At 41.4% G+C, this 20,436-nt stretch overlaps 1 protein-coding gene across 3 annotated transcripts in view; it reads right to left on the bottom strand.

The window, feature by feature from the left end:
* Positions 1-20,436, bottom strand: part of UBE3A (ubiquitin protein ligase E3A) — an 81,537-nt gene that overhangs the window by 41,240 nt on the left and 19,861 nt on the right. Inside the window, exons 2-5 of one of the 3 annotated variants that reach the window (XM_090064968.1) lie at positions 16,810-16,882; positions 8,464-8,583; positions 7,543-7,705; positions 3,454-3,498 (exon numbers count right to left, since the gene is read on the bottom strand). In XM_090064968.1, the coding sequence (XP_089921094.1) occupies positions 3,454-3,455 (2 nt within the window). In that variant the 5' untranslated portion in view covers positions 3,456-3,498; positions 7,543-7,705; positions 8,464-8,583; positions 16,810-16,882. The remainder of the gene's footprint in view (positions 1-3,453; positions 3,499-7,542; positions 7,706-8,463; positions 8,584-16,809; positions 16,883-20,436) is intronic. The other 2 variants (XM_090064976.1, XM_090064959.1) reach the window with 2 other exon arrangements.

Below are 20,436 nucleotides of genomic sequence, written 5' to 3'. Positions count from 1 at the left end.
CTCAGGGAGTGAGGAGGCACGTGGCATCAGGGCCGGGGAGCAGAGCAGTGTCCTGGAGCCAGCGGAGCCTCACTGGGGCAGGCAGCAGCTCCTCCCCGAGGTGAGGCAAGGTACGGATGGAGGCAGGTGCAGGCGGCTGGTGTGGGCTCTGGGGAAGTGCTCCACTATCCAGCCCTGATGCGGGGGAGCGGAGCACTTCCCCGGAGCTGGGGAGCCTGCACCAGGCTCTGGCTCCAGCACCTGGCCCCCAGCTCCAGCCCCCCACCACTGACCCTTGGCCCCAGCCCCCACCTCCAGCCCCTGGCCCCTTTGGTAAGTGTCCCATGCTGGACTGAGGTGGCACGCTCATGGACCGCTGCTCCTTAGAGGGAAGACTGCCTGCAAGGCATGAAGCAGCAAAGGCAGCTGCCTCTGTGGCTTGGGGCTTCCCCTGGTGGTGCATGAGTGCTGGGAGCTACATGTGCACTGCTGGGAGTCCCACCTGATACAGGTGGGCCAGCCTGGCTGAGCTCTTTGCCACCATGCAGCAACGGCTGGAGCCGTGTACCACTGGGTGGCAGTGCCTGCATGGGGCATGAGTGCCCTGGGCACCTGCCACCTGCTGCTACCGCCACTAGTGATGAGAAGTTAGGACTGTTCTCTTCGAGGGAAATGCCCACATCACATGATTAAAATTATGCTCCATCTTGCCTGTTTTCTTCTTAGCCTCAGGAATCTGGTGTTCCTGGCCAAGTGGAAAGTGCTCTCCACAGTCTGTTCTATACCCTGTGGGTTAGAGCACTTCACTGGGAAAAGGGAGATGTGGGTTTGAGCTCCTCTAGGTGGGACACTTAGGTCTCCCACTCCCTGAACAAGTGCTCCAACTCAACTGGTCTCAAAGAAAAGCACCAAGACCCAACTGGGCATTTCTGAGAGAAGAATGCTGTTCACAACCAAAACTATCAGCCTGCAGTAGGAACCTCCCTTCTGCAGAGCATGCTGGGTCACAGGAAGATGAATGCATCCCTTAGTTGGGTGCCTAAGCCCTAAAGGAGTGAGTCTGTAACTCTTCCTGTCACTCCTCTTGTGCCTACTACCTAGTATTTTCTTTTGGCTTCCTCTCGGGACCTGCTAGCTCAGTACCTAACCAATGTAGATCATCCTTTGGAGGTAGATAACATTCTCTGCTAACAAAGGTATTCTAGGTACCTAATCCATACAATCTGGACCAGTGTCCCAGAAAAGGACTCAATTTTTTTTTTTTTTTAATTTTTTTTTTTTAAGGTAAAGTAACATTTAAGTGGAGAATTTGAATCTGGATCCAAGTGAATGGACCAGGGTCATACAAGAAGTCAGTGGCAGAGAAAAGGAGATTTGGGTTCAATTCAAAGGCCACTATTGATGGCCTGGCCACTGGGCTATCCTTCTTGTTAAATTATTTTGGAGCATCTCCCTCTCTCTAAGTCAAGGTACTCATCTACAATATTTGTACTTGCATTGCTTGAATGCCAGCGTTTTCCTTCCCAACCGTAAAAGAACATTAGAGAGAATCTGTTGAGAATAGCTTCTCTGTAGAAAAGGAAAGTCCTGAGTAACTTTCTTCTAATTGCTTTTTTTTACATTTAAAACTGGAGTGAACATTTCTGCTTACACTGAGCATACTTTTACTTGAACTCTATTCCTCAGCTGATAGACAGCAGCTCTGGAGTCTCTTTGGCTACAAAAAGATGTCATATTTTTCCTGGGATAAACCACTTTATTCTGGGACAAAGTGCAACTGTTCAGACATGCATGTCTGTTGTCCCACAATAAATCCTAAAAAGTTTCATGGCATAAGAAGTATGAGCGGTTTATCTTGGGAGATCACAAAGTGCATCTGAATGGTTATCCTGGACCTGCATCATTGAATCAATGGTAGAAAAGCAGTGGTGCATTTAGCAAAGTAAAATGTGGACTTCCCCCCCCCTTACCAGAGTAACGCAGATCTCTCAATTTAAAAGAGAAAACCCATGGATTTTGCAATGAGCTCTCTCCAGGCTGGCAGAGCCCTCTCCAGGCTGGTACCCTGGAGAGCAGCTCCCACAGGCAAGTTGCAGGGGGAGAGAGAGACGGGACACTGAGGCTCCCATAGGGAGGGCCAGAGTTTGGCAGTGCTGGGGCCTAGCTGGACAGCGTGTAGGGCTTGGGGACCGGGGCCACAGTGCGCAGCCACAGGGCCCTGGTGGGAAGCAGGATGGGACTGCAGGCAGCTTGTCTGGGGGGTGGGGCAGTTCCCTGCTGCTGTGTACATACCTGGAGGGCAGGGGGGACCTGCACCCCCCACATCTGGGCAAGAGGCGGTGGCAGGGAAGGTTGTCCATTGTAGGCTCGGGCTCCCTGCCCTGCTGTCCTCCCCTGGGGCCTCTGCAGTCTGGTGGATGCAACTTGGCGTGGCAGGGCACAGCAGGGGACAAATGCAAAACCTGTTCCTAGCTTTTTTGCTCCCATATAAACAAGCCCTGTGCATTCCTGGGAATGAGTCTCACGCACACGGTGGCAGCAAGGGTGGCAGTGCATGGTTGTGCCCCTCACTATAGCCCTGAGCGTAGGGGACGTGTTGCGTCGCCAGGGCAGCGTGGAGCTCGCAGCTGCAACCAGCTTCTTGCTCAACAGCATTGGGTTGCACCTGCCAGGCCCCACCCACCCAAGCCTGCAGCAGGCAGGCAGCAGTGGGGAGCTAGGCTCTCCTCCACTGCAGCAGCTGCTGCCTTCTGCTGGGAGCTGCAGACCTGGGTCCAAGGCCCCATAGCCCTGGCAGCTGGGCACCCCCCTGACCAGCAAGAGGCACCAGCAGGACAAACAGGCACAACTTAGCCAGAGACAAATGCAAAACCTGTTCCTAGCTTTTTTGCTCTCATGCAAACAAAAAATATGCTACTTCAACTTGCTGCAATACTGCTATCTGTTGAAATTTCATTAACTTTCAATATGTAAAAAGAGGAAAGCATACCATTTAATTTGCCAAGCCAGATCAAAGGACTGTTCTGTCTAGTCCTACAGTCTGTCAGAAAATATCAGATTATCTAAATACTGACTGATCACCTTTGTTTTCATGCAAGAACAATGGAGATGTTAAAAGGATGTGAAATTATATTTCTCGAGTTTTAAATCTACACTCAGGGCCATAAATTTCAGCTACTGTATTAGACTACCATCTACTGGTTGGCACTAAATTAAACTCCTGTAAATCAAAAACAAATTCTATTTCCAAGATAATTGTGTGTTCTAGACTGAGGAATAAAATCACTTTCTAGAGAAAAATATGTATTTGAAATGTATCTTCCGAACAAATAGCTAAAATGAACTATTTTTAAATGTACACTTAAAGGTGTTTTGCCCCCACAAACAGATGCAACAGCAACTCTTGCAAGTAACTCAAAACAGCTTTGAAATACAATACTGAAACACATCTGTTCAGCTGCTTTCAATACTTACATTCGGCTAGTTTCAATGTTTTCAGAGTGAGGTTCTCCTGGTGATCTAAGATGCAGATAAAAAAAATATTATGCATCATTCTTTAGTCTAATTTAGTAAAATATGCTGGATTAGAATATATGATGTTATCTATACCTTACAGTCTATATGGTTCTATTATTATTAAAATCACAAACAAGCTATCAAAATTTGACTTGTTTATTCACTTAGTTTGATTAACTATGGAGGGAAACGGGTTACAGTCAACAAATATATAATGATCCAGAGCTGATTCTTTTAGTGATGAAGGCAGCTCTGCAGATTCAGAGTACAGGAAACCCCAAGAGATTTTAGTTGGTACCTCCTTCTACATGCAGCTTTTCCAGAATGTAATTTATAGGACAGAACTTCACATCTATCATTGTAAGGTAAGCTGAAGTTCCTTTACCATCACATAACCACTGCTGTGCCTTACTGACTAAACCTAACCATTGTGGGCCTTTTTTGGGAAGGAAGAGTCAATAGGATTGAGTACCAAGTTCCTGACCCTTGAAGTGACTCTTTACCGATTCCAGTCACCTGTACCTCACAACGCTGTATTCATAAATTACAGTTCCTTACTTGCAGTTATCCAAGAGGACTGCTAGTGGAAACAGATCCAAATAGTTACTCTTACTCTTCTTTTTCTCCACCCCAACAAAAGTAGATGTTTTAGGAAGCAAATACCTTCTTCATCAGCTCAGGAGATCATCCTTCTTTTTCTAACTACAATGTCAATTTAAAGCTGCTAGGTAGCCTATCATTCTGCTCACTTCCTCCCCAAGCATAATGACACTGACACAAGTCATCTTCCAATACTGCAACTGTTTTGTATTAACCCAGAAGAAAAGATTATCAGCTCGAATATACTCAATCAAGCATCAAGATAAGACTTTCCTTTCCTTTTTGTGTCCTTGTGACAAGGTATTCAGCAGAATTTGCAGATCTGCTGGAATCTGACAGGGTTATTCCATGAGCACATCTGCTATGGCCTTGAACTTGCAAACATTGGGCTGTCAACCATGTGCCTTAATGCCCATGCTACCCCAGCTCCAGCCTTCCCCGATGAGAATACAATTATGTACATGCATTCTACAGCTTTACAAGTTAGTCAATGACCATTATGAACACTGTCACTGCGATTTGCCAGTGGGATTGCCTCTAAAGAAAGGCCTTAATCTGAGATGCACACACCAGAGTTTAAAATAACAAAGATAGTATGGGCTGCTTGGGCAGAGAGGCCTCACAAGCTTTCTATTTGCATGATGTGTACAACCTCAACTAAAACAACAAACATTTTAAAGCAAGGGTAACCAACAACTCTGGCACATGTTCACTTAATGGTGTGATGGCATCTGTTCCCCAATTCTAAAATCCCACAGTATGCATAAGCTGATTGTTGGCTCTGGCCAGCATCAGGGGCTAGTCTGAGTTCCCAGTGTAGTCCCAGGGCCAGAGCTGACCAGGCCCAGACAGCCCTGGGTCTGGTTCACCCTGATTTACCTGAGCCAAAAATCAGTTGACTGTCAAAGCCTGTGCCTAGCAGGTCTGGGTGAGCTGCAGAGCAGAGGGTTTTTAAGAGTCCCCAGCAGGGGACACCCTCCAGTTCTTATCCCTTGTGTTTGGCAGTCATTAGCCAAATGAATACTCAACAGTTAAACACATGCAACTTTTCACTCTCCAAAGCCAAGAAACAAACAAATTGCTTTTATAACACCAGATACTATACTATACTATTACTATACTATACGGCTTTGCAAAGCTTCAACAGCTGATTCAATTCAGAGGAGATCTGGCTCGATTCGGGGACTGAATCTCTGAATCCGAACTGAATTGGGAGACCAATTAAAAAAGATCTGAATCGATCTGGAAAAGATTCGGCCACTTACGAGATTCAGCCATAGGCTAAACAGGAAGCTGATAGCTACCTCCAACTGGTAAGTCTGTTGGGGTTAGGGGAGGGGAGGGGTGTAGGAGAGGGATGTGTTGGGGCAGGGGCATGTTACTCAGGATGGGGGGTGGCAGGGCTCAGGATGTGAGCACGGCAGAGTCCCTGCTCCCAGGGCTGATGCGGGTGCGGTAGCACTGGGAGCAGGGGCTATGCTCTGCTGCTCCCTGGAGCTAGCCACACCTGCATGACCCCTGCCTCCCTCCCCCCATTCTGGCTAGGCAAGCGGCAGCAAGGCAGAGGTCCTGTGACTATTCCCGGCCAGGGCAGAGGCAGGCACAGTCAGAGGAGCTGCGGGAAAAGCCCTCATGGCTGTCCTGCCCTGCCTGGCCCAGCCCCACAGCACTTAAAAAAGCCCCACACTAACTGGCTCTGGCAGCAGCAATTGGGCCTCTGAGGGCTCGTGACAGAGCCCCCCCATGCAGCGCTGGGCAGTAGTTGGCAGCAGGAATTGCCCCCGCTCCCACCTGGCACCTATGCAGCAGCTGCCCCATGGTGCAGGTGCAGCACAGCTTGACAGGATGCCACGCACTGTCTGGGAGCTGGGGCAGCTCCAGCAGTGCTGCCAGGCTCTGGGTGACTCAGCTCCAGCGGCCTCAGCTCCCAGGCAGCATGCAGCGCCTTGCTGAGCTGCACTGCACCCCTGCCATGGGGCAGCTGCTGCACGGGTGCCAGGTGGGGGAGAGGGGATCTCTGCTGCCTCCCACTGCTCCATGGGAGGCACTCTGCAACAAGCCCTCAGAGGCTTCAATCACTGCTGCCAGAGCCAGTGAGTGCAGGGTTTTTTTTTTTTTTTTTTTAAATACAGAGTGTTGGGACTAGGCTCGGGCTGGGCAGGGGACAGGCAGAGCAGCCATGGGGGCTTCTCCTGCAGCTCCCCCCTGCCCAGGGTGAGGCAGGCACAGCCAGAGGAGCCACGGGAGAACCTGCAGCTGTTTCTGCCTCTCCCCGGCCGATCCAAATCTCTGAACTGAATCACAGTCCTCTGAACTGAATACTTCCCTATTTGCACAGCCCTACTACACTAGACTATACTATGCTATACTATATACCTACCTACCTATCACTTGTGTTGATAGAAGCCTCAAGATCTTATCTGAAAGTCTGCCCAGTGCAAAAAGGTTTGGGATCTTGGTCGTTTCTAACAAGTCATAAAAACAGAGAGTATGCATGTGTATAGGTCCTTTCCAATCATGTCCCTGATTTAAAAAAAAATGGATGTGAAAAAGCAGACTTGCAAGTTCTTTGGGGCAGGGGGCAAACTTTAACTTTTGTCAGAACAACATGTAGTGTAGTAGGATCCTGAGCTCTCACTGGAGCACTCCTTGATGCTTTCAATAGTACAAATAAATATAAAAAATGGCTAACAGTACCGGGGAAAGTGAAGCTTATCACCAGTTTTCAACACTCACTGAAGCAGGATATTGAAAAACGAGAACAGAAACAGATAAAAGTGTAGACAGTAGGCAAACAAAAATAAAAAGAAAGCTGAATACCAATTTGCTGCGGAAAATATATTGATATCTGGTATATCTAGGATCTAAATTCTAATGTGAAGATTTAGATGCATTTCATTTGGGCTTCCTGAGAATTTACATCACTAGATGGTATGCACCTAGTACCAAGCAAAGTTCTTGTGCCAGTTGATCAGGAAAACAGTACTAGAAAGACATTTTTAAGGGCCCTAAATTTTCAAGGAAATTAAGTAGTCAAACAAATAACAGAAATGTTTCTGCAAATTCTGGTGCAAAATTCCTGAAGTCACTTTTTTCTGGATTTCCAGTAGATCTGCTTACAATGTGTTTATAATATGAAACATTAAACAGAGATAACAACAGGACAACACTTCTGAAAGAATATAAAATACAAGTAGTTAAAAGAAATTATGATAAGCTTTCAGCAGTATTTTAAGCAAATGTGGAACAATCTATTCTTCACTATAAAACTGAGTTTACAAACAAACAGAGCATTACTTTCCAAATACATAAAAAACAAATGGCATACTTAAATTGCAGAGAATATATTATAATATGCTAAAATATTTCTTTAACAAATTTGACAAAAGTCAAATATATGTTTTTGTACATATAATTTTAACAAGAGCCCAGAGCAAGTGTTCTTACAACTTTGAACCTTGAATTAGTTTGGAGAAACTGATCACAAGACACCAACTAATCTGAAAACTGCAGCATGAGCTAGCAAATTCAAATGGTGGGTCACTTCCAACAACACTGGGAGCAACTTCTCCATTCTGCAAGCCACTCCTTTTACCTCCACTGTAACTCCCTAGGAGAGAAAAGTAAAGGTATGCAAGTCTATGGAATTTAGCAATATTATCAAGCTTCCCGGATGAATGCTTTCAGTAAACTTTAACTAATTAAGTGGGGTTTTTTTTTTTTTAATAAGGAGACTGCCATAATATTTTTAATCATCACAAAATCTGGGTACTATTAAAGTTGGTGGAGGCTTGAAACTGTGATCTGCTTGCTAACAAACCTTTTTCTTTACACACACACACACACACACACACCCACCCACCCCATTGAGACACTGTACTTCAGGGGCAGGCAACCCCCAGCACGGGGGCTGGAGTATGGTAGGCGAAGCCGTTTTGCTTGGCATGCACACCTTGGGGCATATGGTAGGGAAGGGGCCAGAGCTGCACTGCCACAACAAGGATCAGGCCCCTTGCAGCTCCCCCAACGTCCACCCCTGGCATGCCAACACCTTACAAGCCAGGTCTGCAGGTGTTTTTGGCACTGTCCAAAAACATTGCTGACCCTTGCTGTAGTTTATTGTTGGAGGATGAACATGAGTGTCAAGATGCTGACATTCAAGGCAGCAGAAGGCAGAACTACATGGATTTACAAATCAGTTCAAAAAAAAGAGAAAGTAATGTAAGGTTTAACCCCAGTATACTTTAAACAGCTACTTTACAATTACCTTCAAGTCATACAAACACACAGAATTCCTTGAAATGAAAATGTTATACTAATAATGAACTACCTACTTCTATTTTACAAAACACAAAATTTAATGTTTACCTTTTACAAGCTGTGGCCATTCGGTGACATCAGGGTGATCACAATTCTGAGTCACTGATTAAAAACAGGTTGTCACACCAGTCTTGCTGATCAACTGGGCTACACATAGGCTTAACAACTCTAAATAAATAAAAACAACTCTGTTAGAAGCTCTTTAAAGGTTGCTTTCAATTATGTTGAGCATATATCAAGATAGGTTTCCAGCCTGTACATCAAATAAAGGTTATGGAAAGAGTAAAATTACTAATGCTAAATATTATTTTTACCTACTAAGCTTAGAATATGCTGTTAAAATGATTATATTGCCATCTAAAAATCAACTACGCTTCTACTTTAATTCACTACAGCAGACAGTACTGGCTTATATAAAACAGCTTGAAAATTAATTCAAATTTATAAAATTCAGTAAAAGCTCACTAAGTGATGGAAAGCACTTAATTCAAATGAAAAAAGATTCTGTAAATTTACATAAACAGGAACTGCAGCTCAATTCTTACTATAATATGGTATTTAGTAAATTTTATTCTCACATAACTCAATTTAACTTGCTTTTAAAAAGAACATAGGATTCAGTATTGTGTGGGGCTTATTTTTTGCTAAATATTATTTCCCAAAAATACATAGAATGAACAAAGTCCATGCATGGAACTACTTAAGACATTAAAAAGCAACGATGAACCCTGTAGAGTTTGGTCTAATAAACACCCCTTGGAATGTTTGGTTCATGTATAGGTACATTTTTGTCTTCTTCTCACACTTTTGAAAATTATTTTTAACTGTCAACTGTTTCCTGTGATATGGTTCGACAGATTTAAATTGTAGGACTGGTCTTCTATTCTGTCAGGCAGGTGGCAACCAGTGATTACTCAGCAATACTTGTGCCCACAGCGCCCTGGGACCACCCTGGATGATTATTTCCATGGCTGGAAAGGAACCAGTTAGTCTCTTACCTCTTTCTATCATCTACCCTAAACTACAGTTAACAGAAAAAAGAATTGCAATCATATCCTCAACACTGAAATCAACCAATTCTCATCCCCAATCGAGTTATTAGCAGAACTGGAATAAAAAATGTAGAGAAAAACAGTGTGGATCCCAGTTTCTCTGACAGCATCAAAAAACCAATTATAAAAAAATTAACTTTGTTCATCTAAGGCTATCTTGAGATAATGCAGGATTATTCAGTAAAGCACTTTATTTTTAAACATATTTTATAGGCTGCTCATTCATGAAGGAAATGAAAAAACAATTGACATTTGTTCCTATTTTCTTTTAAGTAGGCAAATCAGGCAAAATTTGGTAGTTATACAACTTAAGCACTGAGCAAGTCCGGAACTAACTTTATAAGCCTCACTCTGACCTGTACACACTGTAGGATTTTACTTAGCAGTACCTTCACATACATTAATGCACAAGAGCAAATGGTCTACACAGGAAGAATAGCTTTTGACATGCTGCAGCTAGTAACATCTGGGACAGGCCAAACCACACAGTAACCTTTTTTGAATGGTAAGGGAGTACATGCAACAACTTCACGCATTAAAGAAAGGCTCCTCATCCCAACCCACTGACCACAAGTTTCCTTGCAGAAAGCACCTAATTGTAACACATATTAGAAATTCTTCCTATTTGCTTAAGTGTATTAGGAGGCTTGGCACAGCTCAAAACGATGAGGGAACAAGAAACAAACTTTATGGAGGTTTACGAGATCAGACACTGACTGACTAGTACAAGTCATTACATCATAAATATATCACATTCTTCATCTGTCAAATGGAACATGATACCAACCAACTTTGGAAGGCTCCTTGTTTTTGTCTACAGAACTCAAATATTAACAATATCAAAATGACGTTTCCTTCCCTCAAGGAATCTGGATTGATTAATGCAATAGACTTGAAAGGAGACTTGTTTAGGGGAAGAAGGAAAATAATTTTTTTTCAGAATCAAATTAGACTTCAAAGTAGCAGCTGAAATTTATATGTAGAAAACAGGATGCACATAAATGCAAATAACCATTTCTAGGAAGTTAATACTGGGAAATAAGAATCCACAGATGAAATTCCAATACTTCCCACAATGACAGTGACACAAAACACAAGTGGTTTTCAAACTGATGCCTGTCACTCCTGAGTAGTACACAGAATGAAATACTTGGGAACCAAGAAAGATTTGTGATGTAATAAAAGATGAAAAACTTAGAGTAGTGCTTAACATAGACTGAGGTTTGGATAGCAGAGGCTACCTCACTTTTCAATAATTTGTTTTAAGGACAAGGATGCTGATTTTCTTCTTTTTACTTCTTTGAAAAGCAGCAAGAAACCAATTGTTTGTTGTTACTCTGTTTTGTGTAAGTATAGAGAAGCAAGTTTGTAAAGATATGTTTGTTATTAAAAATAAATGAAAGTGTTCATCTTTAAGCCTGCTCTGAGGTTCCCTACGATAAACAGGAATGGAGCCTAAACTGGTTATATGCGATACCTCCACAATGGACCTGAAATTCACAGGTGTCAAAACTTATGAATTATGGTCAATTTTTATGAACCTGTTCTATCAGTGAATACCTTGATAGGTACTGAATTAGCCATGCTATCAAAGTGAAGTGTCATGCACCTGCCAGATTAGGAACCAGAAAGAATGATTAACATGGAATAGCTTTCCAGTCAATGGAAGCATCCCAGATGAGGCTTCGCACATCTCCTGTACTTAGAAATGGTAGATTTTTTTTGACAAGTTAAAAAAAAAAAAAAGACTGTATAATGGGATAGCTGTGGCCTAAAGGAAATCAGTTCTACTTTGGTTGTCTCCAAGGAACTGGAAGAGTTGGAGCAACAGAAAATCTTCAGAGATCAGGAAATAAAGTGCTAGATCTGGGTGAAAACTCACAAAATACAGAAGACAAAAGGAACTTGTCTTCTAAGCAGTGGAAATTTTTTGACTCCTGGACTTGAAAAAGCTGAAGGGAACTTGCTACAGAAGCCAAAGAAAACTCCATGACCAGGAAGAGAGAAAAACTTAGGTGGAGTGGGGTCCAGAAGATAAGCTGGCATCTCTGGATGCACCAATCCATGTTGAGGGCCACCCTCAGTCTATTCTCTTAGCTTACTTTTTTTGGCCAAGTATTTTGATGCCTGGCAGATGGAAATGTGCTAGAGAGATTTCATTTTGCTCCTCAAAGACAGATGATTCCTTGAATAAGCTACAGCTTCGCTCTGGTAGTATATACAGGCCATCACAGGTGCAGGTTCCTTTTGGAACAAAAAGCAATTGTTTGCACATACCTAAGTCACCAATCAGAGATCTAAGCCCTATCGCTGGCTCAAAACACGTGCAAATATTTCACCTTCTGTAGTGAAGTTCTTTATTCCTAGAGGGTTGTTACTGGTACATGTTAATATTTCCAGACTTACATTGGCAGCTTATAAAAGTCTGGCTGCCAGAGAATGTTTAATTTTGTGCACCGTCTGTTTAACTACAAAGATAATTTCTAGCAATGAACCTTGAACTTTGCTTACAGATTTTTCATGCCATGATAACCAACAGAAGATGTGAACTGGTTTCAATCAGGGCCAAACTTAAATAATAAAAGGCCTGATAAATTACAGACTGGTACAACTTCCAAGAGAGGTTTTAAAGAAGTATTTCTCATGAGCCAGAAGTATTAATTTGACTACTGCATTTGTTAAAAATCTTTTTAACATAACAAGAGCTCAGGGGAAAGAAATTTTGTACATTTACTACTAAACTCAAATCATGGATAAGTTGAATGTTATATGCATGTAATTTGTTAGTCTTCTGGAGACCAATAAGGAAAGCCACTAGAATTTCATAAAGCTGCTTTAAATAAGGTCTGAACTAATTTAGATGAAAATGAATTAGGTTAGCTTTAGAAAAACTAGTCCTGAATGTAAAAATTCTATTTCTAATGAGGCAGGTTTATGTTACAGTAAAAGACAGGCTTTTTGGAGACAGTGTGTTGGAAACGTCTATTCTACAGTCCACAGATTGACTCTGAGAATTTTCACCTCGAATTTCTTTTTCTTGGTTGAGCTAGTTAAGATTCAATACTTTTCTTACAACACCCCTTTCTTGGCTTCTATAACAATGAAGAATGTATATTTTAAAAAATTAAATTACCAGGTTTTTTTCAGACAATTAGAAGAATAATTTCCTTTTGTAAAAAAGAAGCCATAGGAAAAAAAACTCTAAAAATTCCCCCAAATATCAAGAGTCACAGCATCAACTTTTCTAATGTAACCCAAGACTAGGCCTCATGAACAGCATACTTCTTCTAGAACTACTTTTTGATCGCTTATCTTTTAACTGATTTTGCTTAGTTTTTTGCAAAAGGGTCTACACATAATTCCTTGAATATTTACACAATATTTATGTAAAATAAACTTTGTAGGTTCTTCACCCAAGTTAAGATTGATCTGGACTCCTCCAGTAAATCATCCTGCTGACATAACTTCTAAATGAAAGGAGTTAAATCAGTTTCATATCCAGAGATACTATGCTGCTACATGGCCAAGCCTGCTTAACTAAAATCTGTGAGACCGCAGAAGTGAACTTTGAGTGAACTTTGTTTGCTGGGGGTTGCTGGAAAGTTATAGGAGGGTCTAGTGAATGTTCCATACATTGTCAATTCAAAACCTTCACTAATAGATACCTGTTAGCAGAGTTTCATTTAAATCATGGGAAGAAATATGGATTTGGGATTACTTTGTTTTAACCAAAAAATGTGGATTTTTTGAATCAGAGAAAGCCAGAATCCCTGTTGATCTCTTTCTCTTTCCCTGTAATAAGCCCCACCTTTTTTTTGTAAGTGCCTGTGGTAAATTGTGATTGCTGGCCAAATTAATAATCTGGACATACCCACTGGTAGATTGGGAGACCAATAAGCTCATACAAACCCAGGGTATATCACTGGGAGCACCCCAACACCCCAGGGTTTTGTCACAGTACTATCCTGGAAATCAACGACTTTGAAAAAGATTTCAGGATCTAGAAAGGACATGCAACCAAACAAGTATTCCTGGCTTGTTATAATTAATACAATCCATAGATGAATGAATAGAGGAATAGCAGGAAGAAGAATTTTATCTTTGCACACGGCACTGATGAGATAGATACTTGAATAATGCATATAGTTCTGGTACCAAAACTTTAAGAAGGATGATGAAAAATGGGAGAGTGCGCAGAAGGGAACCTCAAATATAACTTATGGGGAGAAGAAAGTACCACACAGCAAGAAACTTATAGCATTCAATCTACTGATCTTTTGTAACAGAGGTGGCTCCAGAGCCACATGCAGCTCTTCAGAAGTTAATATGCATCTCCTTGAATCTTTGCACAAGAACGCGGTGTGACGTAACGGCTATGAAAGCTGATCACCGTGTGCTTGTGCAAAGATTCAAGGAAATGCACATTAATTTCTGAAGAGCTGCATGTGGCTCTGCAGCCATGGGTTGGCCACCCTGTTCTATAAATTAAGATTTGATTACATATACAAATCCCTTCATGGAAATGGAATAACGAATACCAACAGGCTCTGATCTAGCAAAGAGAGGTATAGCAAGAACCTATACCTCAAAGCTGAAGCAGGACAAAATAATTTTAGAAAGAAGCCCTTTATTAAAAATGAGGATGATTAATCTAAAAAAGGGGGGGAAAAGGATTCTTCATCTCTTTAGGCTTTTCAGTGAATAATGGCTCCCCTTCTGGAATACATGGTTTTAGTTAAACATCCAAGTTACTGGGCTCAGCAAAGACATTTAATGGCCTGTGGATGGATGACATTTAATGGCCTGTGGCATGCTAGAGGAAGACAAGATGAATTAGCCTCCCTTCATATTTAAAAAAAATATTTATGAATCTACACCATTACATCACCTCCAGATAGCACAGGTAACAGAATGAGTTTTGTCTATTTAAGGTTCAAGGCTATGCATCCTCAAACAGTCCACAGATGCAGACACCAATACTTCCCTCCTTGACATCCTGTCCACATCTCATCCACCACTGTATTATGCAGAAATGTCCTCATAAATCTACCTGCAGTCTACTATTCTCCTTGTCATCTTCCTCTTTGCTGAAGTCTAAGAACAAGTCTCTATGACTGTTCTTCTTTTTTAAGTGGAGTTAAATTTCTCTGCTGTGCCTTGTACATTTAAGATTTCTTTCTAGAACCTCCTTTTTTGGTATCTGTTCTTGGCTGAAGTCCAACATGGACAAATATTATTCTTCCTCACACCTTCTGCATTGCTATCAATATCAGTCTCTGGCAAACAGAAGCAAGAAGTGGGGGGGTGTCATTTTTACCACTTCTCTCTAGGTAACAATCCAAATTATATCCATCTTTGTTCCCAGTATATAAAAAGCATGGATTTTTCTATCGTAATGGCTAAACTAGTCGTCTGCAGTTCTGTGGGGAAACAGTTACCCTTTCATATTGAATGGATGAACAGGAAAAGATTCAAGAGAAAAGTACTGGTGTCAATTTAAGAACTGGAAAAGATCAGATTATCCACACAATTTTTTCTTGGAACAACTGGAAAGTGAATTCCTGGAGAGCCAGAAGCATGTGGTAGTCCCAAAGGTGCTGTGGGTACAAGGTGACTGAGCAGTCAGCAGCTGCTACCTGATTGACAAAGCAAAAAGGACCAAATCTCTAAAGTCTCCCAGAAACATCTGAATTATAGAATAATGCCTCTCTCAAGGAGGTACAGATTTTATTACAGTAGACTCAACAGTAATTGCATGTCAGCTTTCATGAAATCTCCTCACAAGAACTTTCTGTTAAAATGTTAAAAAAAATAGAAGCCCTTTCCCCTGGACTGATATTTTTAATATTTTATTTCAAAGGCAGTTTTTGTGCATTACTTTTTAATACATTCAAATACATGTATACGTAACTTGTCACTCACTAGCAGCTTTGAATGGATAACTTTCCAACACATTTAAAATATTTCCAAATATTTTGGTGTAGAAAATTAACGGATATTTAACTTTAAAGCTTCAGAGTTGCCAATAGTCTATGAAAGGACTATGTTAAACTAGAAAAAAAAGGAACTAAAAATGTTCACTTTTGTGCATGCAGGAACAACTATCAGTTGCTGTGAAATTAAGTTTTAAAACTCCACAGTACCGTTGCTTTAAGACATACATACAAAATAATACAATAAAAATCCTAGCAAGTTCTGATGTGGTCTAGTTTAAGGTTTTTCTCTTCTTTCATTCCTACACGGTTATCCGCAAGCCAGAGTTTAAAGACTGAAAACTGGAGTAGGTTTGATTAAGAATTTGCTCAGCTGCACTATTCAAGCATATTTTATTATTTAGGCTGATGGAAATATAAACAAAATACACAAGGTGTGCAATATGTTCACGTTATACCAGGGGTGCCAAATTTAAACTTATCAGGCCCTGTGCATGAATGTTGAGTGGTCCAGGACCAGTCCAGGGCTGGCCCAGTGGGCCAGATGGGACCCGCAGAATGCTACCTCCATACCTGGCATCCTGGATCCAGTATCCATGGTGCTTGCACTAGCTAGTCTGGGACTGTGCCACACGTGGTGCTCACTCTGGGATCCATGCTGCATGTTGCGCCTGCCTCAGGCTGGCTGGAGTGGGTGCCATTTGTGGCTCACATTCCAGACTGGTCATAGCGGCCTATGTGCAGTGCAGTCCCCAACTGGCTGGAGTGGGTACTGAGGGCACTGAATGCAGCATGTATGTGTGGGGTGGGGGGAGGTAGGGTGACTCCCAAACTGGCCCTCTGTGGGTCAGCACCAGGGGCCGGATTATACGGTTCCACGGGCTGGACCTGCCACATAGGCCATACCTTTGATACCTCTGCACTATACCATTAATTTCAGTGTTTTCTAATGTTACATTTTCCAACTCTAAGGCTACATCAGTTACTTTTTGTATTGCCTGCTACAGTACATCTTATTACTCAAGCATCAACATTTTAGACATTTCACAAACAACATTTAATCAGATGATAATAAAAATCAGAGGTTGTCTTGATTCCTATTCAATTTATAAAGAAACAAATATATAGTATTGGTACAACACTAAACTGGAGCAGAACTCTGTAAAGTTGTTTCACTTGAAGGCTGCATTATTCAGCAGTTAATTTATTCTGTCCATGAATGTCAAGTAACTGCCAATTTTCAAAAGAACCGTGCATCGTAAATATTGCAATTTAAACACCCTAAAGTAAAGGACTGTCCCATTATATCCCCTAATGGAGTTTGTTTTGTTAAGGTAACAATGGCAACTTAAGATCTTGCAGTTTAACAAGCTACACATATAATAGATATAAAAATTCAGTAAACATACCATCTCTTTTCAGAATTGCGGCAGTTTATTCTTGTAATTTTTTTCTAAAAATGGGCTTCCACTGTTCTTGGACCTATAAACACAAAACATAACTTTTCAGGTTTTTCATCAATGAATAAGTTTGATACCAACTTGAAATAAAATGTACCTTACAAAAACTATCATCATTCTCTACACAAGATTCTATTTGTGCAGACGTGTGTATCTGCAGTATAATTCACAAAAGGATGTACTAAACAGAATAATAAAGGGAAATTGCAAAAAACAAACAATTCGTCCTTTGCTTCCCTTCTTAATAATGTAAAAAATCCACAGTTCTGCACCTCTCCCAGCCTTCTCCTTCCCATTATAAATATCTATTCTCTCTCTTTGATGGAAAATCCTGGCAAGGTCTTCAGAAGAGATCAGTGCTTATATAGGAAAAAAACCTCATAAAGGAGCAGTAAAGAAAACCACACATTTAAGCTTTTGCTGCATAGTTGATCTTTAAAACATGGAAAAAATTCTATAGTTATAGCTCTCTCTCAACCCCCCTGCTCTCTCTCAACCCCCACCCCCCAAACATACTCATACCTAAGAGAAAGAGTAAAATATACTAATGCACAAAATTATATTTCTGTAAATTAAAGCAACTCATTTGGAAATTTGCATTTGGGGGCACAGGTGCCAAAGAAATGTACTCAGAAGTTAATGCGGAGTCCATAACTAAACACTGATTTGCTATGATTCAATAGGTCATTTATTTGGTATGGAGCATCTATGGTACTTTGAATATGACGTGGTAGGTTCTCAACAGAGGAAGGCCAAAAAAACCATTATGACTATTTAGTTTAATCTCCAACACAGACCACAGAATTTCATAAATAATCTCTGCCTCATATTCACAACTTCAGGCAAGCCGGAAACATTGGTTAGTGCACCAAATTCTGATATAAAGATGCTAGGTGATGGAGAAGCTGGCACATCCCAAAGGTCAGGTGTTTGCCAGATAAAGCTGTAGAAATCAGCACCTGCCAGGAATAATCCTAGCTACAGCAGCAGCAATCTGCAGCACAGACACTATCATACTAGCACAATTTTATTTTTTCTGGTAAACTTTTTTTTGCTGGTGGAAGGGTGCTCCCCTCTATGGAAACAAAGCAGTTTCCATGCTATACCTGCAGAGCAGTAAGCCTTCAGGTGTAGGCATGGTAGACAGGCTATATCTAGAAGAGGTGTAATGGTGTGGCTGCACCCCTCTTTCTAACCATGCCACAAGACCAGCAGCTAGGGACTTCTAAGGCCCCCAAGCAGGTAAGAATTCCCCTACACTTTTCCTTCATCTCTGAGGCATACCTCTCCTCTCCCCCTCCACACCCACTGCTGCTGCTGTCCCCACCGACCCAGGATCAGAGCTTATCTTGCTTCCATCATCTGGGCTGTGTGGGGCCAGGCTGAGCTCTGGGCAATGGCAGGCAGGTTCCCCCTCCCTGCCTGATTTGCCAGGAGTTCCCTACCAACCTGGGAGAAGGTACCCGGGGAAAGAAGAGGGGGATGTGGCCTGCCACTGCTGCTGCCCAGGGCTGAGCCTGGACTCTGCACAGCCTGGCTGGATCTGCACAGCAGCAGCTCTGGAGCTCTCCTTGCCATTGGGATTGTAGCAAGCAAAGGTGGGGTAAGGGGATGGAAAGGGATGTGCCTCTGAGCAAGAGAAGAGAAGGAGGGGACAATTTTTATTTGCTTGGGGGACTTAAAAAAAAAGCCCCTGACAGCTGCTCCTGTGGCATGGTCTACTCACCCCAGCAGGAGGTGAAGGGGGAAGGCTGGGCGCACTGGATTGCAGCCACACCTGTAGCACCAGTTGTTGCTCTCACACCCCTCCTTCCAAAATCCTGAATCACTTCTGGAGACAGGTAAATTATCTCTAATGATCTGTCCTTAAACAACTGAGTCTTATTTCTAATTTGAATCCCTAACTTCAGTTCCCAGCTGCTGAAACTTGCTATACTTTTACCCACTAAATTAAAAAAGTGTGCTTCTGAGTTACTATGAGGAACTTCTCCAAAAGTATTTTAAAACTTTCTACCTTAGATAAACTAAATAGATTGTGCTTCTTTAGGCTTCCACTGTAAAGTGGGTTTTTAATATTAGACTTTTTCCTTACAAGGAACAATAGCCATATCCAGTATCTTCAAATTATTTATTAAGTGAATCTTCAGGATAAAATAAGATGTTTTATCTTTGGAAACCATATCCTTTATATTCCTGGGTGTGTTACAACCATTTCCAATAACAGATATATTCGCACAGGTTGAATTATAATCTTTTAGATAAAGCAAGGAGAATGAAAACTGTTTAAATATAAATTTAACCTTTCAGCCTGCATAATATGAGACCAAACTGCTACTTTACTGAAAGCTTCTGATGTACAACCTGATTTGTAACATGCAATTAGCATGACGAAATAAATCCAACTTTTTATTGGCTCAAGCATGTCACATTTTTAGCACATGTGCTGGAAATAAAAGAAAATGTAACAAGTGACTTCACACCAACCTTAGTCTAGAAAGGAACAAAATCAGTCCTAGTGTAAAGAACTGGATAAAGCAGAGGGCTCTACACCAACAAAAATGACTGGTTTACAGACAGCAAAGACTTATACTATACATAGCACCAGTAAAAAGAGAACTACAAACTACTCACCTAAGACACTAAAAATTTGTATAAATATGGACAATGAAAGAACAGTAGGCAAAGTAGCTGACAACCTAAAAAGAAACGGGGAATCTGAAAAGCAATGGCATCCACATCAAATCCATGCATCATAACCATTTGTAAGATAGAAACATGACTCATCATTTCTCAAGAACATTTCACAAGAACATCTAGAATGTTAGTAAGTGTGCTGGGTAGTAAGTCCTAAAAATATTCCCAATTACTTATATGATTATAATATGGTTAGTAGGGCAGTAGCATCTACAATGCCAGTCACTGTACAGTTCCTACCCTAAGAGTTCACAGTCTAAACAAATAAGACAAGACATTGAGACAGAAGGGTGACATGCCTAAGGACAGACACTGGTGAAAGCTAGGAGCAAAACTCAAGGTTTCCAGCTTCCTGAGTAGCACCCTTCAGCAGCCAAAGAGGTTACTGTAGAACAACTTTGAGCATGGAGCACACGCAAACAAACACAATGAACTTCAGAAATGGTAATTACTGCCCACTAAATAAGCCCGTCAAAATGGTTCAGGACATCTACTTCAACTGATGTGTTAAATACCTTTATTATTAGCTTATTTGTCTATTTGCATCTTATAAATAAGAATCCAAAATAAGAGGAAGGGTAACCCTGATTTCACTGGATCTTACACCTGTCAAATGACAGAGGTGTAGATGGTCCCAATCTTGACCAAGTGAATGAAACCAACACAGATTTAAGTCTTTTACTGAACTGCTGTCATACTTCTGGTACAATCAGAAATCATTCTTAAGAGCCTACCATAATGAACAATATAAATAAAACATTTTTCTGATCTGGCCCAATTTACTAAGGAGACAGTTATACTGCATAAAATTTCAAAAAAGGGAAACTTATCTCCAAGTATCAAATCAAAACATGTAACTTAGACTAGTACTTTCCTGCCCAC

This window comes from Crocodylus siamensis, chromosome 1 (assembly GCF_052110815.1).
Source record: "Crocodylus siamensis isolate JL-2025a chromosome 1, ASM5211081v1, whole genome shotgun sequence".
Classification (NCBI taxonomy): Eukaryota; Metazoa; Chordata; order Crocodylia; family Crocodylidae; genus Crocodylus; species Crocodylus siamensis.
Note: the sequence above shows the minus strand (reverse complement) of the source record. Positions and strands in the feature narration are given on the sequence as shown.